Below are 27,608 nucleotides of genomic sequence, written 5' to 3' on the forward strand. Positions count from 1 at the left end.
ATATCATATTAATCTCGCATGTTGACTGAAAAAATTAGAAATTTTAATGTTTTGTACTCTACTTCGGATAGAAAAGCGGCAGAAAGATTGGAGATATTTCTTTAGAAAGGTAAATGATTCAGCTTTTCAGGTATTACAGAGAAAGAATTGGACTAACATTATCAAAATCCTTCAAAAACAGGTCGCTATCTTTCTGACTTTCCCATGTCATTACCAAAAAAAGGGCCAGGGGGGAAAAAATAAGACGCTTTGGACTAAATTGTTTCAATGGCATTTAGTAATTGAACTGGAATATACAGGTGACAATTCTATGGACTAATAGAGAAGTCGAGATGATGTAGTGCTACTGTACAATACCAAGAAACCTACCTAAATATTAATGTCTGCCCATGCCACCTGCACCACCATTATAATTTCTCCAATTGCCGCCATTATTATTGCCTGTCATGTTGTGGTTGTACTGTATTCTTATATTTGGGTTCGAGTTCATAGCATTTCCTCCTGGCATGTTCATACATGGAAAATAGATCCTCGTTCCATTAAATTCTCCCCGAATTCCCTTCGTTCGAGGTCCCTTCATTTCTGGTCTAACATTGAAATCTTGCCTCATGCCATTAGATCGTACACCATGACCATAATCTTGTCTGTTGCCCAAATATGGTCGGCTTTGTTGACCATTTACCGGCCCTGGTGGACGGTGATAATTTGATTGGTCAGGATAATTCATTGGTGGCCTCACTGTAGATGAAGGAATATCATTGTGATTAGTGTTAATGGCCATCAATGGTCGGATATAGGGACCTGGTCGCATGTCATTCTTCATGCGTTGGGGTTCCATATCGTGCATGGGCATGTCTGGTAGAGGATTCTGGGGCGTAACGGATAAACGTGGAGTGCAACTGGGAGGTGGTTGATTCATTGGTGGAAGAAGTGGTGGTGCAGGGGATGGTGTTGGTGAGGGCGTGAAACATTGGTGGTTGGGATTATTGTTGTACATGGGAGCAGATGTGTTCGAGGGAGGTGGTTGTTGGATGTTAATTTGGGGACTCAGATTGGGCATAGAGACAGGATGTGGTGGGTTATTGAGATTAGGAGGGAAGTTAGTTGGTGGGGGACGTGTTAGGTCTGGCATACTGGCTCTCCCTGGCATCTTAGCAAACGGTAACCTAATGTTATTTTGAGCCACTGTTGGCCCGTGATTATTGTTTATGAAATGTCCCAGTGGTGGTGGATTAGATGGTCGCATCGGGACATTATCATGTGGATGGGCTGCATTATATCCCTGAGGCATTTGTTGATACATTACACTAGGGTGTGGAGCATTATTGACTGATGCCTTATCACATACGTTATTCTTTTGTGTAATTTCTAACGGTGGAAACAACGGTGCCGTTATCTGTATAGGTGGCAGCGGCGGCGGGGGTACATTACCTAGTCCATGATTGGCTATACTATTGTTATTTGTAACCACCATGACCCCACCGCCATTTAAATTAGTATTATTGATCACACGCACATTTCCACCATTGTTTTTAGCGTCTGTGTATGATTTGACCAATGGAGACTCAGACGTTAACAAAGTTTTCGTCTTATATCTGTCACTACTTTTCCGGCGTTCAACACTACTGTCACTTGAACTATCCATACTACTACTGCTTGTACACGACGAACTGCTCGACGAACGACTTCTTGATGAACTTGAAGAATGTGAGCGACTCGACTTTGCACGACTCGTTGGTCGTGAATTGCGTGGTGATCTTACAGGTGAACCAGGCGGGGTACATGGTCCTCTTTTATTGGTAGGCGGTGATCCGGGAGGAGTACGTGGTCCCTGAGAGTTTCTTGATGTATTACTACTCAGTGAAGATACACTACTCATAGATGGCGAACCATTGCGTCGTAAATATTTCGGAGAACTTGTCACAGTTTTGGCGAGTTCTTTCTTTTTATCCATTTTCACACTTGGTGGTCGTTTTGGTGAAGGAGTACTCATTGAATCAACTTCGTCTATGCCCTTTCTTTTCATCTCTCTATTACGGTCGAGCTCCGAGGATGCAAATGCTACAAGGGCATCAAAACCACTGCTGATCTGCGCTTGCCAATTATTTGTGGTACCAGATTTTCGGCCTTTATCACCTATGAGCAGACAAAAACGCCATATTTTAGTCTTTGTTTACTAAGTCTACATGTATCTAATTGTTTCTGTTTATTTATTTATTTATTTAAGATACAGAAGACACCAAAAGCCACTGAAAGCTAGCATGCAATAAAAGATAGGACTAGACAAGAAACAGAAGAGAAAGAAAAACAGAATCATCTTGGCATCATATCGGTTGTCAAAATTTTGATTAGTAATAAAACGAGACTAATAATGATTACATCTTCAGTTTCATTTTTTTGACTTTTTTTTAAAGCTGCATGCTTCTACCAATATCGCCATTCCAAATATTTACAATGTAACTGTATCTGTACAAATTTACTTTCTAAGTATAGTTATTTTTTTATTTTAAGACATTTAACAAATTAGAGGCTTGATTGATGCATTATTTCGCGCTATAGTAATCGATTGCTAACTACAATATTGTGAAGGTTGGATCTCTAAAAGGAATATCAGTCAATAAATGGTTCAATTTTGTTCGGTATTTACAAAGTTATGATAAACTGAAATTTCATCGATCAATGTAGCTTGCCATAAGATGCCGCCATCTTTTATTGGTAGTTTAAATCCGATTGAATTCAAGCTGGGAGATTACCTAGCGTTAATTAATTAATTAATTCTTCAATCTGAGTACATATTTAGCGTCAATTAAGTCAATTAAACCATGAGAAATTTGATAGTTTAGCAAAACTGCAAATGACGAATTGCGCCTTTAAGAGTAATTCCAATAATTTTTTAAAGCTACAGTGTAATTGTAACTTGGCAAATTCACTTTTTATGTATTGTTATAATTCTAATGAAGACGTAACAATTTAAGAATAGTTCCATTTCCAATGATGTTTCTAAGTATTTTTCGAGTCGCAAGTTATTTACGTCACATGTACGATGAAGATGATTGAAATTAGACTGGTTATTTAATCAAATTAATATAAAATAAAACAGAAGAGACTAGAGAAAGAATGTGATATTTTCAAGTGACAGTAAGTGGGATTATTGGCTGTTTTTTTGTAAAATTAGCTAGAATCCTGTCCACTATGAAAGGTTAGTTTTATTGCGGTGATGTATATGTGTATCTACTGAGTACAGTAAACCTAAACCACGTTGCTAAGTATTTTGATGCCAGGGAGATAAAGCAAGCCACACAGCTAATAAAACCCACTTATATATTTCAAATATATACATAGGTCAACAACACACCATTAATAGTGAATAAAAACAAAAATAATACAATAAGTTTACCAAACAAAAATGCTACAAATAAACACTTTCACAACATCTCTTCATCACAATCTGTACTTTTAAGAATGACAAAAGAAATGACAATCTTCTGTCTCACTAAACATTAACAAGGGGGAGCAAGGACTTTGATATTTTTTCAGTTTTGTCGTTCGGATGGATATGAAAAACTGAGATGCGATGTACTTGACACGTAAATGATCCTTTGACAGGACTTCGTGCTGCTGTCTGGGCAAAATAACCCTCATAGCACACTTTCATGTACACGTAAAAATGAAATGAAATAGGGTTTAAAGTCCTATTGTTCTGCTCCTATACTGGGCTAATGAAGACAGGCATATGCCATACAGTGTGCTATGAGTTAAATTTTGCCCTAACAGCCACGCTACAACCTACATTTATTTCGAATCCCAACCGTCAAGGGTTCTTTTACGTGCACACCAATGTGTACATAGGGCCTCGCCTTTTCGTCTCATCATTTGTTACTTATTTGTAAATACATGTATCTAGCTAATCTTTTCATTTCAATTGTCATTCCAATCAATGTACAATAAACAAATATGATTCATTGAATAGTTCCAATGATGTTTAGTTTTATTATAATTCAAACTTTCAAACACAATTAAAACAAAAACAGGGATGAAGAATGCTTTACATATATCTTAAAACAAAAAAATACACAAAACAAGTGTGACAGTAGTACTTTATTGACCAGGAACAGAGCATGGCGTCATTGCCACCAACACCAATGACATCTGGGATACATCAAAATTCAACAAATGCCCTAGTCATGTTTTAAAAAAAAGTCCACTATGAATTCTGTCCCAAGCTCTAAAAGGCAAACCGATAATGAAAAGATAATTCTTTGAAATTTTGAAGTAACAACTCCATTAAGGTTGAAAAAGCGGTCATATTGTTGAATGTAAATGGAAAGATAATTAGGATTTCCAATCAAAAATTTTGAATTTCAATAGGGTTCTTAATCATGACCAAATGACTAAGCCCTTAAAATAATCTATCAAGAGCGGTAGAAAGGATGACGGACAAGGGGGACGACAATATACGTGCACGTAAGCAAATAAAAACTTGTCTTCATTTTGCTGTGCATAAAGCAGAGGCTTGCTACATTAACATTGAAGTGCAAAAGCTACAAGGCTTACCAACATTATAGCCAGGTCTTTATTTAGGCAACACTGAGTCTGATGGTTTCTTCCAACATGTTTTTTTCCTAAATTCCCTAAATGCTTTTTTGGTAATTTTAAATTGATAAGATTTTAAGATTTGAGGTGTTCAACTGAGCCTGAATTCAATCGAGCCTGGATTATTAAGAACAAATGCCAAAAATAACTTAAGTGTTATACAATGGTTTGAATTTTTGAAAAGATTCTCAGTCCAGATTGAGAATGTTAGGTGGTCCTATTTGGAGGCCTTTAAGAGTACTCTACATTGGACTATGTTCTTCAAAACTTAATCTCTTACACTTAATTGTTCCAATATTAGCTAAAGTGTGATTTTATGCTGCATAAAATTTATAATTTATTTTCTTGATTAAAGTGCAATGATTGTTCCAGTTACCCTATCTTCGTTAGCCCAGTTGGTAGACCCTTAAACCCCATTATTTTTCATTTCAGTTTCAATCGATTTTAAGAGCTTTAAGTTTTGAAAAACGGTCCAGATGGTCGAGAATATTAATATACAATATGGTTCTCACCTCGAGGTGGTTGTTGTTGATATGTAGCCTGAGTAACTTGTTGTACCGCACCTATCGCATTCCCTTGTATAACATAGTTCGGTTGAATATTCGTCAGATTTATTGTCTGAAGATTACTGGATCGTCCCGCACTTGCGGTTGTCGTCTGCCCTGTAACTGGTTTTGAGGCTGGTTCTTTATTTTTATTGGCTGCACGTCGAGATTGAGGTGACGTCGTTATTTTTGTTAATTGTTTGCTCCCCTTTTTATTCGTTTCAACCACGACAGGCTTCACGATGGTTGGATTAACAGTTTTTGATCCTGACGAATAGCACTGATTTTGTAATTGTTTTACAATGGCACTGTTTAGACTCTCTTTATTCTTAGCTAATATCAACGGAGTATGTCCTTTAACAGTACCATTTAACAACGCCGGTTGTGTATCAATTTTCTGCACGGAGCTGCTTTTGGACGTATAATTGTACACAGGAGAATTAATGGTTACAAAAGAGCCATTTGTATGATTCAACGATTGCGATTCAGTTGACTTAACTGATTGGCTGATTTGTGGTTTGGTCATTAACACGTTACAAGCCGCTGATGTTGTTTTCGGTGTGAGATCTGAATTCGGTGTCGAGTCGCCACTGCTCCTGCTACTCGGTCGACTAGATGTACTGGTATTGTAACCTGAATCTTTTTGCGAATCCGGTCGGAAATTGCTTCCATCTTTCGGCAGAAGTCCAGTTTTCAACTGAATGAGACCGTCTGCTAAAGCTAACCTCAGTTTCGAATCCGCGTCATCTGAAGCATTAGCAGCTACTTTGAGATCATGACTATTATTCTTATCAACACTGGAATGTGATAACTTTTTACTAAGATGGAGACCATTTGGCACAGATGCGGATTTCTTTTCCGATTTGATATTACTAGACATTGTAATAACCTCTCGACCCTTATCGACCATGGTTGAACTTGAGGTGTTGACTGGCCTCTTCGTATTTTCTAATAAACTTTTAATTGAGAGATCTGGTTGGCTAATTTTTTCCAGTTTAATTCCATCCTTGATTTTTTCACAAGGGAGAGTTTTCAGCTGAATCCCATTGGCCGGTTTGTTGTTAAGCAACGCGGTTGTGACTTCATTCTTTAATACTGTCAAACTAAATATATCCTGATTGTTATTTTTATCTTCCTCAAGCAGAGATTGTTTGGCCTTCTTGGCATAAGACTTTGTTTGTTTAATCTCCCAAGTTTTGCTGATCTCCGAGTTCTTTTTCTCCAAACTCTTCACTTCTGCTTCTAATTGAGATACCTGCTCTAGAAGTTTATGTTTAGTTGCCATGGAAGCCGTTACCTCTTTATAAAGGTAGCTCTGAGTATAAAATGGCTGCACGATTCCGTTCTGGAATGTAATAAAAATTTCAGAAAATTAATTAAAGAATGATAGTGCAGTTTTCAATACAGTGTATATGCACCCCTTCCAACAGTGTCACAGTCAAATCCTTAGTTATAACATAAGGGTAGTATTAAAAAGCCGGGAATATCACCTTATGGCTTTATGCATCTAAGTAGAGAGAGAGAAATGAAGTTTAACGTCCACTTGACACAAACTAGGTCATTTCGGGACTAACATGGTTTATTTCAATAATTCGCTTGCGCATAGGGGTCTTTAGCAGTGGGAGGAAACCAGAGGACCCAGAGAAAACCCACAAAGTTGGACAGGCAATCCTACTCCTTGTCACGTACAACCGGGGAATCAAAACCAAGCCAGTTGACTCAATGACAGACCTTATGATACATTCGGCCATCCACTCCACCCATCCCCCATCTAAGTGGAACATAATAAGTATCATAGTGAAGCCTTAAAGAGGTGCCTATTGCAGGTCGATTTTCTTGCTTCAAATGTCATATAAATTATCATTTAAACATTTATTAACATGACAATCCCATAATCAACTCTATGAGCCAGTAGATTATAACACTGCTATTACATTTTATTTGTATAAATGTTTACCTTCTTGCTGCCTTTCTTGTCTCGATGTTTATTAGCTTCAGTCTAAAAAAAATAACAACAACCAAATAAACATAAAAATATTTCATTTCATCAATAGAAATAAATTAAATCCACTGATCGTTATTTGCATTTTTCAGAAAATATATAAATTTTCACAGCTTATCAACAGTAGATAATCTCCCGGTTTGTATTCAAGCAGTTTAAAATGCTTCGCTTGCTTTGGCCATTTCCCATTTATATATCATCCGCAAGAGGATTCTGAATGGTGACAAATTTTCAAGTGATCATATCGTTGTAAATACTGAACAGAATTAAACTTTGTTTGAGATGATATCATTTTAGGGAGAGAGAAATGTGGTTTAATGCCCACTCAACACACAGTACGACGTTAAACCCCATTTCATTTCATTTCCACTTGACAAAAACTAGGTCATCTTGGGAATAACATTACTCAAGTAAAAGCATGTAATTGAAACCACACCACTTGACTCATTGACAGGAGACCCAACCCAGCACCCCTCAAATGACAATCAGAGAATCTGTGTGGAAAAAAAAAGTGTGAAATCATTTAATAAAGATAAATAAATGACACTCATTAATTAATTGCACATTTATCTTTTTACAAATTGGCTTATCAATGCTTTACCTGTGCAGAAAAAGCTAATTATCATCTTAGTCAAGACATTATCAACTTAGTCAAGACATTCACCTCAGGAACATCTACACAAAGTCTGAACAATCTCCCTCATTTAGAAGCAAATGGACAAAAAATTTCCATTTTAATAGTCCCCTGCTTTTTTTCGGGGGACAATATATACACACATTAATTTATTGCTACAGTATTTTATTAGTAAAAGTGAAAAGTGCATTAACGATATATGGGTTAGACAAAAACACAATGATTGCTCCCTATCCACAATACGTATATATAGTAACCATTATATTTACAGATCAATCTGTAGTCTTAATCATCAAGTAGGAAATACTTAATGAACATGTCTACAAGTGGCATTTGATTTGATCAGCTACCAAGAATGCCCAAATCTGTAGCCTTGATCACTAAGTACTACTTTATATCCATAAAATCTGAGAAAAAAAACTTAACGAACAAGTGAGATTAGATTGGATTTGATTCGCTACCACGAATGCCCAAATAAATTTGTTCTCGAAGTCAAGTAAACACATAGTTATTGACACAAAGAAAATTTGGGTCTTACCAATAAAATCTTCTCCTGTTCCAGATTAGTAATCTGAGATTGTAAGAGATTAGTATGTTTTTCTTTTTCTTTATGTTCACTAACTATCCGTTTAGCTTGGCTTAAAAAATCCGATGGAGAATCAGCGCTTATTCCCAGCTGTAAGGACAAATGATATCCTGATTAGAGCAATCAATCAATCCAGTGGCGGAACCAGGTTTGAACCCTAGGTAGGGGCACGGGCATCCCCACCTCCCTTCCCCCCTCACTAAATTAGTTTCAATTTCAAGTATTATTCTTTTTCTATAAAAAGTGTGAATTTGAGCTTTTTTGTTGATTGAGGTTCAAGCTATGCAGCACAAATCACCATGGACACCCTCAAGCCCCCCCCCCCCCCCAAAAACCAAATATCCTGTGTCCTCCACTGAATCAATTCATTCAGGTCGTGCGTTTAGAGTGACAGCGGTACTTTCACAATTTCAGTCCATCAGTAAACTTAATTTTAGAATTGGGGTTGAACGTCTCTTGTCAACATGAGACTAACATATATAAGAGATAAAATTGAGCCAAACATGAGAGTATTTTGACGATAGCACTAATAAATATCCTCAATTCATTTCTATCAGAAAAGCATGACAATATTTAGAATTCTAGTTTTATTCAAGAAATGGTATGAAATTAAATGGGGTTTAACGTCCTACTTTTCTGCACTGACTGGGCTAATGAAGACAGGGTTTTATTCACGAAGAAAGCCAGCCCCTTTTACGCACCATTGTTTTTAAATACCAATAGGTTATTGTGAATTGGTGAAAGTACCATTGTCCTTTTGTTGGGAGAAATAGTCAAACAGTGAAACTTAGCAACATTAACAAGAGATTCTGTCATTAAGATTAGGCTTTTTCTTAACGATAAATATTTCTATGTAATTAAATTTTTAATATTATGATTTTTGACATTTGAAGAAGTTGGCATGACAACAATGAAGATTCTTGAAAAGTGTACATCGATGTCAACATTACAGGTTCATGTAAAATTTGAGTGTAATTTGAGTGTAATTGTGTTAGCTATGTTTCACTGTTTTGAGTTAATAGAGATAGAAAGACAAGACTAGAGAAGCTAGTAAATATACAATATATATATATATACAATAATAACATGACTGACCAAAAATCCTTAAAACTCCTACTTTATAAAAACATTTACAAATCAAGTGTCGGATCTTGATGATTCTATTTTCTTAAATAAAATCATTTATTTCAGATCAAAAGATTTATATCAGGAAATTTAGAATTCTGTCTGCTAAGTTTTTTTTTAACTAGGAAGTGTAAAGACACTTTAGATCGAGTAAATGGGTGGTAGTCGGCGGTCAACCGTGGTGAAAAGACACACCCATTATGAAGATGTTTCAGGGCAAACTTCATCATGTTGTAAAATAAAAGAAAAGCAATATTGGTTGTTCATGCAGGTATTCAAATGAAAACAAAAATTTTGTTTATTTAAACATTTTAAAGACCTGAAAAATATTTTTTTTCAATTCAATATTTAAGGAATTTAAAGGGACGTGGGAACCCTACTTTAGATCGAGTTGTGTATGGTACTGCTTACATGATTTGACGACCGGTTATAAGAGTTTAAAAAGAATTCTGGTCAGTGATCTACGAGTATATTTACTTACATCCCCGAGTCTGGATTTGAGCAGAGTTTTACTGTTTCTTTGAAGAGCTGTAATTTGTGTTTCTAACTGAGATACTTTTACTTCTAAATCTTTTCTTCTAGTCTACAAGATGAACAAGATAAAAAATATGGTACCATAAAAATATAATGCGAAATATCATTCCAGTCTGGAATTATACAAAAGAGCTGCGTTCGTAATTTTATATTTTCTTGTACATTTACAGTATCCAAATTGAGAAAGGTATAGGGTTTAACATACACTCGACACAAACAAGTTTATCTTAGGACTAACATATAATACAATTTTATTTAAATAATTTGCTTGCGGGTATGGGTATTGAGCAGTGGAATTAAAATCATGCCTTTTGAATAAATAATGATAAGACATTATGATCTAATCCCGGCATCTTAGACCACTGCAACCAGGAACCATTAGAAACAACCACAATCCGATGAGCAGAAAAATAAAATGGTAAACGTACCCTCTCTTTAATAATCTGTTGTTGAAGACAGCTTTTATAAGATGGAGACTGCATGTAAGCTAAGAATGTTATATATTGTTGACGGAGTTTATCTGATAAAAGAAATGAAAAGAGGTCAATAAAAATTTAAAACATTGATCAAAACAGTTCGCGACTCAGATAATGGGGCTGTGTATTTCGACCAATAATCATATCGTAATAAAACGAATTCCATTTTCAGGAGCAAAGAAAGACCATATTTTTATTGGAACACCCAAGAATGAAATCAGAAAAATGGAACGGGGTCTAACACAATAATTAGGTCATATGGAGACTAACATATGGTAACCATTTGGCTGGCATATCTCATCTTCATATTCCAATTATTACGAGACCTTTTATGTTCACAACAGGACTTCTTGTTATGTCCAATCTAAATGACTAAATAAACTTTGCATGCATTGCTCCTCGCCTCACAACTGGCTACTGGTTTATTCTGTAAATACAATGATTCAAAAACAGTATATGACTGCTGTACATAACTTAGATTCACATCGCTATAATCACTACAGGACTGCTTTCATTTTGGCACAATCTGAATGACTAAATAAACTTTTTGTGCCTTGCTTCTCACAAGTGGAGAGCTCCACTTGACTCAATGACAGATCTTATGATCTAATGCGCACAAGTTAAACCATTTGGTTTGGCCACCCAACCCCATCTTCCTCCTCACAACTGGAAAACTGAATCAAAAGTAGGAAGTGACTGCTGTATAACTCACCCATAAATTGATCTAATGTTTGAGGTGTTTCTAGAGATGATACAGTCTGACGTTGCGTGGTAGTTTTAAAATACGAGGTAGATTTACCCGTCATACGACTATCATTATACTTCTGAGAATCTTTACTTCCTGGAATCAGATTATATCCTATATATTATCACTAGTAAATACTTCCAACAGCTATACAACACAACACAATTTATATGGAAAACAATCATGGGTTTATACATATAGCACGATGTTTCAAAAAGTGCCCTCTTTTAGTTATCTAGCACGATGTTTCAAAAAGTGCCCTCTTATAGTTATCTAGCACAAATATATACACATGTATGACGTCTCAACAAGTGTTCTGTTATCATTATCTAGCACAAATATACACATATGCACGACATCTCGACAAGTTTTCTATTATCATTATCTAGCACAAATAAACCATTGATTGTTTTCCATATAAATTGTGCTGTGTTGTTTACAAGATATTATTTGACTAGTATGAAATTTCTTTCTTTTTTTTGCAAAAAAACATTTCAAACAAGACATACATCAAATGAGACATCATTGAAACCCATCTATCTAATTCCTGCATAATTGAGATAAAGAAAAGCTCTGTGAAACAAACATGAATGTTTTCCTAATTTAAATACATAGGCTGTTAATTGTTAACTGCATTTTTGAGAGATAGAGAGAGAGAGAGAGAGAGAGAGAGAGAGAAATGGGGTTTAACGTCCACCGTTTAAGTCCTCTCGACATAAACTAGGTCATTTTTGGGACTAACATCAGGTTCAATTTTACATTTGTGTTAGAAAAGTAAAACTGAATTATATGTTGTGAGAAGAAAAAGCTGATCTATGTATAAATGAAATTATTCTAATCTAAAGTTCTAACACAGACGCAAAAGTCATGTTTGCAGAGAAAAATGGAATCTGTTAATAGTCTCAAATAAAACACAAAATATTATGACAAAAAATCTGTCATATGTCGACAGAAAATAGGTATTTCCCCAATACATTAGCTTCTAATTACTCTTGCTTTTATAATTGCAATCATGTTAGAAAAGCCAAAAGGTTATCTGAAGAAAACATTAAGCACTAAATAGTAAATATTATGATCCGAAACTGTCATAGACAAGAAGAATAAATCCTGCAATTTGTCGACAAGAAATAAATTGTGTATTTACAACAGAAGAGAAGAAATAGATAGATATAAGCTATACCTTTGCCTGATGTTGAAAGCAATGTATGAGTATGAAGCAAATTCAGTCCATCCAAATCCAGAGCCTTATTTTTATTTCTGGCTTTCGTCTTGTTCCTTGAGTTAGAGAATGGTTTTTTCCCTGTAATATCAGAGATTATATATATATAAAGATATATATTTGTGACTGTCGTTTGTCTGTTTTTGGTTGGTGACTACACTAGGGCTGACCCGAGGCTGAAATTTAGGGTATTTGGGCAGCTCAAACTGGCTAGTGACATAGGCCTGGTGGCATTGCACTACCACTATCGGTTTTGGAGTTACACTACATCCGGTTTCATGAAGTCGAAGGGCTCTACCAGTGCAAGGACCGGTAAACAGCTAATAAGGGTAGTTCAATAATGACAGTATTTTCAAAAGCGGAAAGATCGAGATCACCATTTTGAAAAAAAAAAGTCATTCTGCCAATGACCCAATATCATTGCTTTCCTATCACAACCCTTTCAAAGTTGATATTACCAAGGCCAGGCGAAAGAATGTCAGACTGACAGTTTCTTTCTTTTTCCAAAAGTAAATATGCAGAAAAGCAATAGAAGAGGTAAAAAATATGGTTGTCATACAATAAATGACCTTTTTTCAATATTTTGGGTTTTGTATTTATCTGAACTTATTTCAATCTAAGTTTCCTACGTTTTGTTATTATTATATTAAAAAGCTTGTCTGACAAAAAATGAAACTCAAAAGTTAAAAAGCTTGTCTACGATAATAAGTAAAACTCAAAGTTCAATCTAAGTTTTCTACTTTAGTTATTATTAAAAAGCTTGTCTATGACAATAAATAAAACATAAGTACACATTAGCTAGAGAAGAAATAAATGACTATTAAAGATACATTATGTAAGATTTAGATAAAGAGCTAGCCATTCTTGCTATAAATAGTTCAAAAATAGATAATGAAAAATTAATTTATTGAAAATTTTATTTGGGCGATGTTACAACTGTTTGAAGGCGTAGTGTAGATTGTTTAATATCGTAGCAATGGTACTTGACACAGGAGACTAAGTCTCAATTTTCCATTTAAATCTTGGTAAAGAGAGTTGATTATAGACTTGTCATGTTCATAAATGTCTAAAAAAATAATTCATATAAGATTTAAGGCCTAAAAAAAGACCTGTAATAGGCAGATTTAGCTCTTACATAATGCATCTTTAATGAGTGAAAACATTTAATTATTAAAGCTATGTAATTTGGACATCGTCCATGAATGTCAAGGATTAATGTGTTGTAGGTTGTGAAGAAGATGGTGTAAAGATAGATTAATGAAAGAAAAATATTACTTGAATTATCTTTTGACTTCTTGTTGAATGCACCATTGAGTCTTTTGGTAGCACTTGTATTCTTCTTCTTCTTGAGTATCTTCGCTATCTTTAAATCTCTCTATTTAAAAAAAGCAAACAAGTTATTTATTTTTTTGTTTATATGTGGTTAATTCCATCCAGAGTACAAACTAGAGACAACTGGGGATTGTTGTGATGCAAGATTGTAATACCAAAATTGTCTTGGGACAATCAGGATTGTCATCCACTCATATTGGATGCATGATTTTAATTCCAGGATTAACTGTGCCACTGTGGTCAATTCTATCGCTATTACAGTTTAGAGACAAAATCAAGATTGTCGTCCTCCCAACGCCAGTGCGAGATTGTTATTCCAAAAATTTTGAGATTAACCAAATTACAATTGACTGAGTTGCGTCTTAGCTGATGAGGTGCAAGAAAAATACCCAACGTAATTTGGAGATTGGTAGGCTAGCAACCCTTCTCTTTACTATTCAGAATTATGGTATCAAATACCAGACCTAACTGTCACAAACTCGAGTTACATAAAACATTTAAATAAACAAACCATTTCTTCATTTTCTTCATCTTCTCCTGATGATTTAGGTTTTGTAACCCATTCTGTCCACGCCCGTCTGGTCGTTGGGCCAACGACAACTCCGTTGACTGGTCCATTCTCTTCTGTAGCGTTGGTACCTGTGCTAGCATTACTTGCGCTATCAAAATCCAGTACTTTAGCTGACTGATACGTGTGATCATTGTGATCTTTTGACAACTTCTTCTTGTCTTTATCTTTCTCTTCCTGTGAAAACAATATAAAATTCTATTAACAAGGGCTATAACTCTGACAGTACAGTAATTTTCGGAAATTGTTGAAAACCGATGGGCTTCTTTGTTCGATGAACATAAACCCTGTGTATAAATCTTAAGTCAATCAACGGTAACTTTAGCCTCTAGATCATCCCCAAGTAATTGTTGACAACCGACACAGGTGGTGACAATATACAACATTTCAATGTAGGTGAATAAATATCCCGGTAACATACTGATATTTGTTATCGGCAAAAACTGAGAAATAACACAGAGATGTATGGCCCTGTCATAAGTTGTTACATGAGAGCAAAACACACTGAAACTTGAAAGCAATCAGCCAAAGCAAGAGAGAGAAAAAGAGGGTTTAGTGTCCACTTAACACAAATTAGGTCATTTCAGGACTACAATGTTTATTTCAATGATTCGTATGTTCACAGGGACTTTGATTCGTATGTTCATAGGGAGTTTGATTCATGTGTTCACAGGGAGTTTGATTCGTATGTTCACAGGGAGTTTTAGCAGACGGAGGAAACTGGAGAGAACCCAAAATGATGGGATAGCGAACCGTACTTCTTGTCGCGTAGAAGCTTTGGATCCAAACCATGCCACTTGACTTAATGACAGATCACACGACCCCAATATCCATCAAAGCAAACCGTGTCTAGAGAAAATTAATCCTGAAGAAAATGGCCTATTTGGAAGTGTTACCGGATGTTTCTAAATATAAAACTTACACTATTAGATTTATCTTTAATCACACGACCCCGTCTGTCTTTGCGGACTTCTTCTAAATCCTGCAAACATACAAATATAGTTAAATCAACGGAATGTATATGCACATCCTGCCATATGCACAATACCAGTCATTGCTATGGAAGAACATAAACTGAAGTGGAAATGAACTGGTCACAATTCAGAATTCTGAAACGCTGATCAGTAATAAAAAAGTAATTAAATCTTATAGAATTGTGTCCAGCGTATTTGACATAATCCATCAAAAGCACAGCCCAGTATCCCTGAAAGACAATGGACTTTTCTTCAACAATTTTCTGACATTTTAGATCTTACAAAAGGTTTATTAACAACTGGTCTCTCATCATAAATGTAGTATAATATTTACCTTGGCTTTAGGATTTTTCAAACGCTGGAAATATTTCTCTAACTAAAATAAATGAAACATGAGAAAAAGATTGTAACAATTTTACGAAGAAATCATTTATTCAAATTAAAACTGCCAAAAAAAATTTTCATTTTCATTTTTGTTGTCTTACAATAATTATGACAAATATAATCCATATAAATAAATTGACTGAACATTTAAGGAAAGTGTTTCGAGAATTAAAATATGATATTAAAAATATTATTAAATAATAATTTAGGATAAAAATAACATGAAATGACAACAAATAAAGTTAGTAAGTACAATGTAGATGTTTGTAAGTCGAACTAAAAAAAAAATAGAATGTAATATTAAACTTAAAAAAACAAATAATGGACTACACTTCAGATTGAAAAACAAAAATAAAAACACAACTAAATAAAGCCTTTTACAAAAAAAGGGTGGTTTTTTATTTGCATTTTTGATTTAAGAATAAGCAAAGTTTGTGGTGCATTTAGAGTTATATATAACATTTATTTTAATTTTAAGATCTTTGCGGTTAAATTCTATAACCATTTTTGAGCACGAACATAAAAATTTGAATTAAAGAAATTAACATATATCATGAAATAAATATGTATTGACCTGTTCTTTCAATAGTTTTAACACAAAAATCATCAAACATAATCAAATAATAACATACTTAAGGCCAAATCAATTAGAATTTTTGCTCTTTGAAAACAAATTAAAACATTGCTTTCTATTTATGTAAGGATGTGGGCTAGGTGGGAAAAATTTTAAAACACAAAGACAGACACCAGAGGGATTACGCCTAACAAAGCATGAATTTATGTCCGATATCGTTAGTAACAGGGGCCTATTTTCCAAGATTGATGGTTATTAATGCCGCTGACGACGGGTCACACTCAACACATTTATTTCTTGCTACATATTAATTTCTTCTTTTTGGACATCAAAATCAAACAGACAAACACAATACAATAACTATCCTTTGATCCAAATTTTGTTTTTAACTACTGGGGAATAAACTGGGGAAGTACAATGATACATGTTCCTCGCGATTACTTACCAGTGTTCGATCTATAGTGTGAACAAAGTATGTGAAAGGCTTGCCAGTCCACGATACAGCCCCACACAATGGCGATAATTCCACCACATGCATTATAGATCCAATATCTGGAAGGCAGAACAATATATACAACAACCTGTCCAGAGTTTTGCCTATGACCTAAATAAATCTATCTCTCAGTATAATTAAAATCTGACTCTACTTTTGTTTTCTGGTTTTTTTATTTCGTTGCCAGTTCCACTCATGAATATTATCTCTGAGTTCAAATCGAACTCTAGTTTCGTTTTCTGTTTTACTATTTCCTAGTCATAAAATACACTACAAGGAAACCAACAGAACAAAATAAGTATCTTATCTTAAGACAATGAAATAAAAACATGAAAAGCGAAAGTAGAGTCTTGATTTTAATCATGTGATACCAGTGCAAGTGACTGTCAAAATCTGAAACACTGCCTATTGTATGATTTTAGAAATTTAACTTGACACAAAACTTATTTTTGAAAATTGCAAGCCCGTGTTTGTAACAAGAGCCATTTAAAACAAAAGCCCTCAAATTAGGGGTGAGAAAATTTACATCGGCTGAAAATTACATATCCCATTCTCAGAAGCGGGGAAAACACTGGGAATGAAAGCACTTTCTTTTTTTTTTGTAAACAATATTCTTATTCAGTAAATATCTTTATTTGGGGACAGACTATGCCTATGTGTAACCCCCCAAATCAAAAAGCTCTAAGCTAACTCTGGTTTCTCAACATAATGTAAGTATATTACAAGGCTGTAAGCAGTTAATGACAACCACTTTTACCTGTGATTCATTTCTTACAGTAGTCAGGTGATCTACATCAACATATCTCGACAAAAAACAAAAACAGAAATATTTTTATGGGAGAAAGCCATATGATAAAGCAAATGGATGATTTCTAACTATTATGGGATAGAATTCATGCGATGATTAGAGGCAAAAAAATATATATGTCTCTGAAACAATTTTTTTTATTGAAGCCGATTCAATCAAGGCAAAAGAATTGATTCAGTGATTTAAATATTTGTATGTATGTGAAATTTTTTGTTTATGAAGCCAGTGGAAACATTTTTTAATCTATTTGTTTTTGTCAAGACAAGTTAAGGTAGAATATTGGATGTGTGATGAAACATGCAACATGCAAGGGTATAAACATATTAGTACATAACATTACAATGCAGCAAAATAAAAAAATTAATAAAAAGCAACACAGAATAAAACTAAGATGGCTACTTGGCTGTGGCCAAAGGGGGCACAACTCCTCCCCAACTCACCAAACTTCTATCTACTGTATGAACGTAGTATGTTACAGGGTTACTGGTCCACGATACTGATCCACTTAAGGGGGATAACTCAGTTACATGCACTATAGAGCCTATATCTGGAAAATACACTGGTTGGGTCAACAAAAACCTGGTACATGATGGTGAGTTGTGAGCAAGACCAAAATATCACCAAGAATTATGGGTAAGTGCTCAATTCAAAATCAAGTGCAAAAAATATTATATTATAAATAGGGCCATCATGTGATCATAAAACATGTGACAACCAATGATATGAATGTTAAAACAGTCCAACGATAGTCTAAATAACACTGAAATGAGGTTTTATGGTCTACTTAAATGCACCGACTTTTTAAACTAGCTTAAATATGAATGTATTATTATAGACTGCTATCATTGAACTGCCTTTAATAGATGAAGATGGAAGGAAAATGATAATGATATATCAATACAATTAATCAATGAATCACTATGCAACAAGCTGTCTGGTGGTGTGGAAAAAGAGAGATATGTATTAAATAGATGATCAAAAAAAAAAAAAAAATCCATATTTAGTTGAAATAAAGAGAGAATAACGAAATTAACAACATAGCCATGAGGTAAATTCAATCAATACCATCGTAATAATAATACAGGCAATCTTTTGATCACACATTCCTGACTGTCTGCTACAACTACCGTAATCAATATAATAAAATCCCATATTGCCCCATTAATTTCTTTCCTTTTGGTTTTACATAGTAAGGCCCCGTCTCCCCCAGGTTTACACACATAATATAATTACACCCATCAATAACATCCCCAAAGTAAGATGTATATATGCATAATAAATCTACCATTGAATGCTTAGTTAGAATCTGTCGAGAATAAGCCCTCCATATTTGGATACTTTTTTTAATTGCCTGATCGATTATTACAATGCTTACAGTATTTAAAGGTGAATGAACTCTGAATTTTTGATTTTCTAACATATTATTGGCAAACAGCTTTGTTAAATGTGAGCGCATAAAAACTAAAACTCTACATGCAAAGCCATGTGTACGCAGGGGGGCCGCTGTTTTTGTCCCACCCAAACAACTAGGCCAGCCTAAAACAAAACTCTTGCTGATACATAGTAATAATAATGATCAGGCAATATTATACTTGTCCGGAGAAGTGGGTCAGATTAAAATAAAACTCTAATCGATACATAGTAAATTTTGTAACTTACCACTGAGGTTTCTGTCTGTGATTCTAAAGTTTAAAGGGCAGTAAGCCTTAGATGAAACTATTTTAGCACCTTCTTTCATGTTAGAAAAACGTAGTTTTAACTGAAATGAAATGGGGTTTAATGTCATGTTTTATAACAAGTCATTATTTCAATTAGAATACATTCAAATACATGTATATGATCAACTAATGGTCAATATTAAGTCATTATTCCATTTCGAATACATGTGTATAATAAATAACTGGTCAATATCAAGTAATTATTTTATTTAGAATTCATTCAAATACATGTGTATGATAAACATTATTCTGTTTAGAATTCATTCAAATACACATGTATGATAAATCTCTGGTTTATACTGACAAGTCATTATTCCGTTTAGTATTCATTCAAATAAATATTCTATGGGATAGTAAGATTACATTAGAGCCTAATGATCAGGCCATACAAAAAAAAAAGCTCTGGTTCTGATGTGGGAGGGAGGTTTCTATTTGGGCGTTTTTATTTTTTCAAAGGATCACTACTAACATTTATCAGGCTAGCATGCTTGATAAATGAGTCTATGTTGTTTATAGGAATGTATGATTAACCAGTACCTTTTATGATTGCCAGGAACATTTATTAAGGTTGCATACTTGAGAAATGAGTCTATGTTTATAGGAATGCATGATTAACCAGTATCCTTTATGACTGCCAGTAATATTTATCAAGGTTACATACTTGAGAACTGAGTCTATGCCACATTTCTGGATTCATTCAAGTTTTTCTATAGATATACTTCCTGTAAACAGTTACGTATATATGGTAATTAATGAGACTCTTTTTATTAGACCTATTTAATTAATATAGAAAGTGTAATGCTGATATTGTTAAATTACATACCTGGTGATCAACTTGAGGTCCAAAAGCAAAGTTGTTAACAAATATCACACTGCAATAATAGGAATTCAGTTTTAAATATTATTTAATCCTTTTTCCATGTTCACAAAATTCAACAAAAGTATTACAAATATTAATAGAAGAAGTCTTGCATTTATGACATCAAATGGAGTGGAATGTCTTATTTTTCCTGACCAAATGGTCTAATTAAGTCATATGATATGTAGTGTGCTACATGTATGATGGAAATCTTGTCCAGACATCAACATTACAACCTACATTTCTTCAAAATCCAAATGCAAAGGGCTCTTGACTATGCAACAGTAGCTCCCTGCATTTGGGTACAAAAGGGGGGAACGAGGGTTTGAGAACCCTAGAGGAAACCCTCTAGACCATTCAAACCAATTCGATTGACAGGGGTTTATCATAATTAATCAACTGTATAGCAAAATACTTACGTAGCATTATTGACTTTCTCTTTCATTTCATCACACAGAAAATCTCCTTTCTCTATCTAAAACCATAAATAATTAAAGTGTAAAAAATAAATTATGAATGAAGGAATGAAATGTGGTTTAATGTCATGCTGTTCTGCACAAACCGAATTAATAAAGTGTGCAGTAAGGGACGTCTTGTCTGGATAGCAGTGTTACCACTTACACTCATAAAATTACAACTGGTTAATGAGCTATATCCCTACTCACTGAGCCACTGTAGCTGGGAAATTGATTTATATACATATGCCAATAAAATACCATGTTTGGCTATGATATCAATATTACCATGTAATTAATTAACCCTATCATTACTAACTGTAGACAATGTAGTAGTGGGTTGTTGGATTATGTATTACGTTCGTTCGTTTCTGGGGTTTTACGTCCACTTCCACCTAAGATTATGTATTAGTGGGCTGTGGGTTTATATAGTAATGGGTCGTGGGATTATGTAGTAGTGGGTCGTGGGTTTATATAGTAAATATCGTACCTTATAATCTCCATGTTTTTTCCCGTACCATTTCATCCATTTTCTAAACTCTCTGTCCATTACCTACAAAATCAATCAGTTAATTAGGCCAAGTTTTCTACATTTCAACAGGGACTACCCAAGGTTTTTGCATTTCAATAGGGAACTCCAGTGTCAGATAGTTACACTCTGTGGGGCTGAGTACGAAAAAGTCCTCTGACCAAAACAGATTCTTTAGGCACCACAACAAGTTTCTTATCTACCAATCTTATTAAAGAATATATTGACAGTACCTTATTTACCGATCTTATTAAAGAATATATTGACAGTACCGTATTTAACAATCTTATTAAAGAATATATTGACAGTACCGTATTTACCAATCTTATTAAAGAATATATTGACAGTACCTTAGCATAGTCAGCTGGATAATCAGCTTTCTCCATTCCGTAACAATATTTACAATTAGTTGAAGCTGCTACCTGTATTACAACCTGACCAACACCTAAAGTAAAAAAAAAAAAAATCTTCATACATGTAGTTGATCATAATCTAAAACACTAAGGGACCACCTGAAAATTTCATCACTTGCATACAAATGATTAACCCGAGGTTAGATCTCGACCCATCCACCCAGAATAAGAAAATGTTGGCACAGACACATTTTGATGACTGAATAACAGACATTTAATTTATTATTTTCTATCCGAGGTGTCGTTCTATCAAGGTCTGCGGGTTATTCGTTTCTAAAGACCCTGTCAAACGAACTTTAAAATTATTCTTGGCCTGAAATATATCATGAAATCAAATCTTCAACTGGATTCTTTTTACCATTTGGATCTTTGCATCACTTAAAGTGTGGAAAAAAAAGAGACCAATTTCTACAGTAATTTGAACGTTCTCAACTTGTAACCACCAAAAGCTTTACTGCAAGGTACAAATCATAACATCACCTTGCCATAATAAAGACATTGATGAGCTAACTATAAATGCAAGGTTTATTTTGCATCAATAAATAATTGTGAACTCACAAAATGTGAAATGAGTTGGCGGTTGCAAGTATATGAACAAAAATATCGAAATAGGCTACAATACATTACGTATATGTATAAGTAAGTTCAATACTTACAGATTTTTTTTGTGCATATATATGGAATAAATGGTCCACAACAGACCTCTGTAAAAAGGGAACAGAGTATTTATCCAGAATCTAATAATCTCTTAAAATCATGTGATTGGATATAAACTTAATGGCAAGCACAATCACTGTACATCGATCAGTCACGTTTTGCTAATGAGATACTTACCACTGCCAAGATCGATAAAATAATCGGTTCCACTGAAGTTGATGTAATTAATCATCTGTTCGACTAGCTCAAATGATGTCTCTCCATATACCTACAAACAAAACATACAACATAATAATAATGAGTTCTTATAATGCGCACAGATCCATCAAAATTAATGCCCAATGTGTATTTAACTCTCCGCTTATCATTAGACAAATACACAATGTTAATAAGCAGTCAAACAGCTAAAGATATTGTGACTTCTTTATGGTCATGGGTAATGAATTCCATATAATCAATCAACTGATTGTAGTTTTTGTATGGTATTCAGTAATTGAACAGTAACACACTAAAACTATGCAATAACAATTACTGGTTTATAAACATGAAAATGCAGGTAAAATTTCCTATTCCATACTATATAAGTTTTAGTGTGTAACGATTGGGCTCTCATATCAGTCGGTCATGTGTCAGTCTTACTTGTCAATAATATTACATGCCATAAAATTAGATATTCCAAACAAATTAATCGTAAAAAAATAAAATTATAAAGTGAAATAGCACATTTTTATCTATCAACTATTGTCAACTATTCTCACTTGGTTAGAGTCCATTCTCTAACCATAGATAGGTCTACACTGACCAAATGAAAGTTGATTGCTCATTGTTAATACAATATGGCTAATCTGAATGGCAGGGAACTCAAGTTATGAAGTCTATCCATGCACATGTTCCCTGATCAAAAATAAAAGGAATCTTATCTGTTATTTTCAAGGTATAAAACAGAATCAAATAAAGCTATGTTGAAAGACCTAATTCTCGTCTTCAAAAATAATCAATCTCTTTGATGTGTAATGTTTTACAGAGATTTCATGTTCAATTCTTTCTGTAAAGTTTGCAGGGCAGACAGTCAAATCAAATTATTACAATGTTATAAAATTAAATGGTGAAAGACAAAAGGAAATGATAACAATTTTCTTTTGATGTTTGAAATTTGTCTAAGTGTTGGATGTCTATTGAACATCTCTAGTGATTTAATCCCTGTTTTTGTTCTTGATCAGTTTCCAATGGCTTTAAATTAAACCAGCCAAAGACATTTTAATCAATTTTATTGTTTTAAATTATTGATACACCAGGAATTTGATATTCTCAAAAGAGAGAGAGAGAGAGAGAGAGAGAGAGAGAGAGAGAGTAATGGAGTTTGAAATGAAATGTGAGTTTAATGGCATGTCAGCTCCAACTGGGCCATATGGCACCAATCACATGGTGATAGAAATGGGGTTTAACATCCACTCATAACAAACAATGTCATATTGGGACTAACACATGGTACAATTTCATTTCAATAATTTATCTGCCCGTAATAAGCAGGGGTAAGGAAATCTGGGCCTGGAGAAAACACACAATAAAATAAGATATTTATATAACTACCGGATGACCCAGGCACTGCAAGGGTTAAAAGTAGTAGAAATCTGAAACCAGAAGTGGTTGGCCAACCCCACCTAGCCTATGTAACTCCCTGGTCCCAGCTACCCCCTATACATCAAATTTCTGACTTGGGACAGCCGTAGTGTAGCCGCCATCTATTAGTATAGATACTGCTTGTTTTTCTTAGATACTACTTGATTTCTTAGATCCGTTTACAGTAGGAATCCTTGTGAATGAGTAAACCCTTAGTACAGAATTACCTGTTATTTTCAGGTACAAATAAAAGGTAACTTGTGCTTGTAAATATAGAAAAAAAACTTTTTTTTACCTCTGGAGAAAAAGGTTCATACTGATTTAACTTGTCAGGATCTTTGACAGCTTTATTATAACATTGTTGAATGATGTGTTTTAAGTGATCCCGGGATGGTTTGGCATTGGGTTGGTTTGGTCGAGTGCTGCCTTTCCACTGAAACAAAAATATATCAATTTAAAATAATACAATAGATTTGAATTATAGTCAAATGTTTCAGTAATCCTAGAAATAAAAATTAGCAGGTATTTGTCTTGATGTAATATTAAACCCCATTTCAGGGAACTGCGGTGACTCAGTGAGGAAGACGATGGATCACCCCCAGTGATGGCCGTGCAAGTTCCTCAGGATTTTCCGACCTGACAAGAAATAGTGTCTAGTCGTTCGGATGGAACGTATAAAATGAGGTCCTGTGTACACATCGACAGTTTGAATTTGAAATAAGAATAGGCCATAGTGTCCCTCAGAGCACACTGTATGGCGTGTGCTCATCTTCAATAGCACAGACAGTGTAGGAAAGAATGACATCAAACCCTATTTCATTTCAAATCCCATTTCATTCCATTTCCAACCCCATTTCATTCCATTTCCAACCCAATTTCATTTCAAATTAAATTTCATTTCAAATCAAATTTCATTTCAAATCAAATTTAATTTAATTTCATTTCATTTCAAATTAAATTTCATATCATTTCAAATTAAATTTCATTTCATATCATTTCAAATTAAATTTCATTTCATTTCAAATTAAATTTCATTTCATTTCATTTCAAATTAAATTTCATTTCATTTCAAATTAAATTTCATTTCATTTCAAATTAAATTTCATTTCATTTCAAATCAAATTTCATTTCATTTCAAATTAAATTTCATTTCATTTCAAATTAAATTTCATTTCATTTCAAATTAAATTTCATTTCATTTCAAATTAAATTTCATGTCATTTTAAAAGTACAAGGATGTAACTAAATACCTTTATCAAAATAATTACACGAGACCATACAAATCTAAATCAAAATGTAATTTGTCTCCATTTTCAAATTATAATTCTCCAAATAAATTGATAATCAAGACATATTGCTTTGTTTTTCATTCCTTATGCCCGAGGCCAAGGTTTGTTTTCATTTTTTGTTTTGATTAACACATGAAGGTTAACAGGACATCATTATGATCGTAGGTCTGATCAAAGTAAATTATATTGTTATAAAAGAATAATATAACGAGAACACATGTTGATTAAAGAGATTTTATATCTGTTTTATGAAATGATGTGGTTTTTAATATCTTACTTTTCTGTACAATCTGTGAGATTATGACTATCAAATATCATGAATATTGATGATTGCGCAAGCCGCACCCTGTCCATGATTTTGTGTGAGAGCCAATCCTGTACAGTTGAAAAAAGTGTATATATGGTCGTGTTGTCAAATTCATTCTAACACCCACCCATACGCCTTTGCTATGAGAGAGAGAAATAGGGTTTAATGTCCACTCGACACAAACTAGGTCATTTTGGGACGAACATATGGTTCAATTTTATTTCAATAATTCACTTGCGCATAGGGGTCTTCAGCAGTGGGAGGAAAAGGAAGGACCTAGTGGAAAATTCATGAGATTGGACAGGCGACCCTACTCCTTGTCAGGTACAACTGGGGAATCAAAATCACGCCAGTTGACTCAATGAAGGACCTTATGATACAGCGAGCAAGTGCTAACCATTTGGCCGTCCAACCCTCACCAACCCACCCAGAATCTGAGTGAGAGTATTTGGGAGAAAAGGAAGTTGATTTGAATACATTTCTCAACATGTGTTGAGTGTTGAAACTGCATTGTGGTGGTTGTGTGTGTGTGTGTGTGCTGTAGACCATTTATAGATCTGTTATCCGTGCTAGTCAGTAGTTCAATAATATTACATTATGTGTGTAGGTAGTAGTAGGGTTATCTGCCAAACATTGTTGGTTTTGTCTCGGTACTTTGATTTCATCAGAGGGGGGTTGGATGGCTGAATGGTTAGCACATGCGCGTTATATCATAAGATCTGTCATTGAGTCAACTTGCATGGTTACGATTATCCAACGTCAAAGGTTTTCTATGTGTACGCCCATTTAATCCTACTGGTAGTCAATTCTGACTAGCTTGTTCCTTTAAATCTTTTTGAAGTTAATTAACTTTCTAAAGTCATTAAATAAATGTAAAACTGTCTTTATTAATAATGATGATATTTCATGATTATCAATTATGAAGCTGGCCTTGTAATGTCATAAAAAATGTTATTTTCATTTCATATTATAATAATTATGCTTTAAATGGCATACTGTTATTATTAATTACTAATTAGCTTACAAATTATGATGCTGACCTTCATTCTATATTATTGTTGTTTTCATCGTGTTGCTGTTATTGTTTTTTTGTTGTGTGGTCTGCGTGTTTGTGATTGTTGTTGTTTTTCAGTTTTTCTTAGGGTTTTTGTTTTTGTGTTGTTTGTTGTTATTGCTTTGTGGTCAGTGTGTTTGTGATAGTGGTTGTTGTTGTGTTGCTGTTGTTTTGTTGTTCTTCTTCTAGCTTTGTGGTCGGTGTATTTGTGTTAGTGGCTGTTATTGTGTTGGGTTTTTTGTTGTTGTTGTTATTTTTGATCAGCATGTTTGTATTCGTAGTTTTGTTAATGAATATTGTTGTGTGGTCGATATGTTTGTTTTTCTGATTTTTTTTTCTTTTATTGTATGTTGTAATTTTGTTCATTTTTTGTTGAACAATAATTTTTACATAATAAGCTCTTGTACCATTTATTAAACTTACCAGTTGAAGTATTCCATCTATAGCTCTATTATATCTATCACATAAATCTACCATACTCTCACGACTGAAAAATAAAAGTAGTAATTATATAGTATTGTTATTCATTTTAAACATACTACAAAATAAAAGTAGTAATTATAAACTTATTATTCATTTTTAACCATACTACAAAATAAAAGTAGTAGTCATATAGTAGTAGCATTCGTTTTTAACCATACTACAAAATAAAAGTAGTAGTCATATAGTAGTATTATTCATTTTTAACCATAATACAAAATGAAAGTAGTACTAGTAGTCATATAGTAGTAGTATTCATTTTAACCATACTACAAAATAAAAGTAGTAGTAGTCATATAGTAGTAGTATTCATTTTAACCATACTACAAAATAAAAGTAGTAGTAGTCATATAGTAGTAGTATTCATTTTAAACATACTACAAAATAAAAGTAGTAAACATATAGTAGTAGTATTAATTTTAAACATACTATAAATTACCGGTAAAAGAAGACAACTGCTTCCATAACCATGTGTATATAGCATTTTTGTGTCATGATTATAATACTCGACATCAATCATTTTGTGACATGTAGAATGCTTCAGGATATTTTATTTATGCGCCAACATTTTCTTTGAACTCCTATTATTTTACGGACTTTATCTTGGTAATGATGTCTGATTTACCATAACACTT

The 27,608-nt window shown here is 33.8% G+C and overlaps 1 protein-coding gene across 2 annotated transcripts in view; it reads right to left on the bottom strand.

The window, feature by feature from the left end:
- LOC126819770 (histone-lysine N-methyltransferase, H3 lysine-79 specific) overlaps positions 1-27,608 on the bottom strand; it is a 44,283-nt gene that overhangs the window by 8,988 nt on the left and 7,687 nt on the right. The window contains exons 4-23 of one of the 2 annotated variants that reach the window (XM_050547982.2): positions 26,917-26,980; positions 24,139-24,276; positions 22,401-22,491; positions 21,504-21,598; positions 21,115-21,177; positions 20,589-20,644; positions 20,134-20,182; positions 19,252-19,351; positions 16,737-16,843; positions 15,668-15,709; positions 15,282-15,341; positions 14,303-14,536; positions 13,735-13,834; positions 12,421-12,540; positions 11,208-11,336; positions 10,448-10,539; positions 9,967-10,068; positions 7,096-7,137; positions 5,106-6,483; positions 370-2,136 (exon numbers count right to left, since the gene is read on the bottom strand). In XM_050547982.2, the coding sequence (XP_050403939.2) occupies positions 377-2,136; positions 5,106-6,483; positions 7,096-7,137; positions 9,967-10,068; positions 10,448-10,539; positions 11,208-11,336; positions 12,421-12,540; positions 13,735-13,834; positions 14,303-14,536; positions 15,282-15,341; positions 15,668-15,709; positions 16,737-16,843; positions 19,252-19,351; positions 20,134-20,182; positions 20,589-20,644; positions 21,115-21,177; positions 21,504-21,598; positions 22,401-22,491; positions 24,139-24,276; positions 26,917-26,980 (4,822 nt within the window). In that variant the 3' untranslated portion in view covers positions 370-376. Of the gene's footprint in view, positions 1-369; positions 2,137-5,105; positions 6,484-7,095; positions 7,138-8,312; positions 8,451-9,966; positions 10,069-10,447; positions 10,540-11,207; positions 11,337-12,420; positions 12,541-13,734; positions 13,835-14,302; positions 14,537-15,281; positions 15,342-15,667; positions 15,710-16,736; positions 16,844-19,251; positions 19,352-20,133; positions 20,183-20,588; positions 20,645-21,114; positions 21,178-21,503; positions 21,599-22,400; positions 22,492-24,138; positions 24,277-26,916; positions 26,981-27,608 lie in introns of both variants that reach the window. The other variant, XM_050547985.2, reaches the window with a different exon arrangement.

Source organism: Patella vulgata, chromosome 4 (assembly GCF_932274485.2).
Source record: "Patella vulgata chromosome 4, xgPatVulg1.2, whole genome shotgun sequence".
NCBI classification, from domain to species: domain Eukaryota; kingdom Metazoa; phylum Mollusca; class Gastropoda; family Patellidae; genus Patella; species Patella vulgata.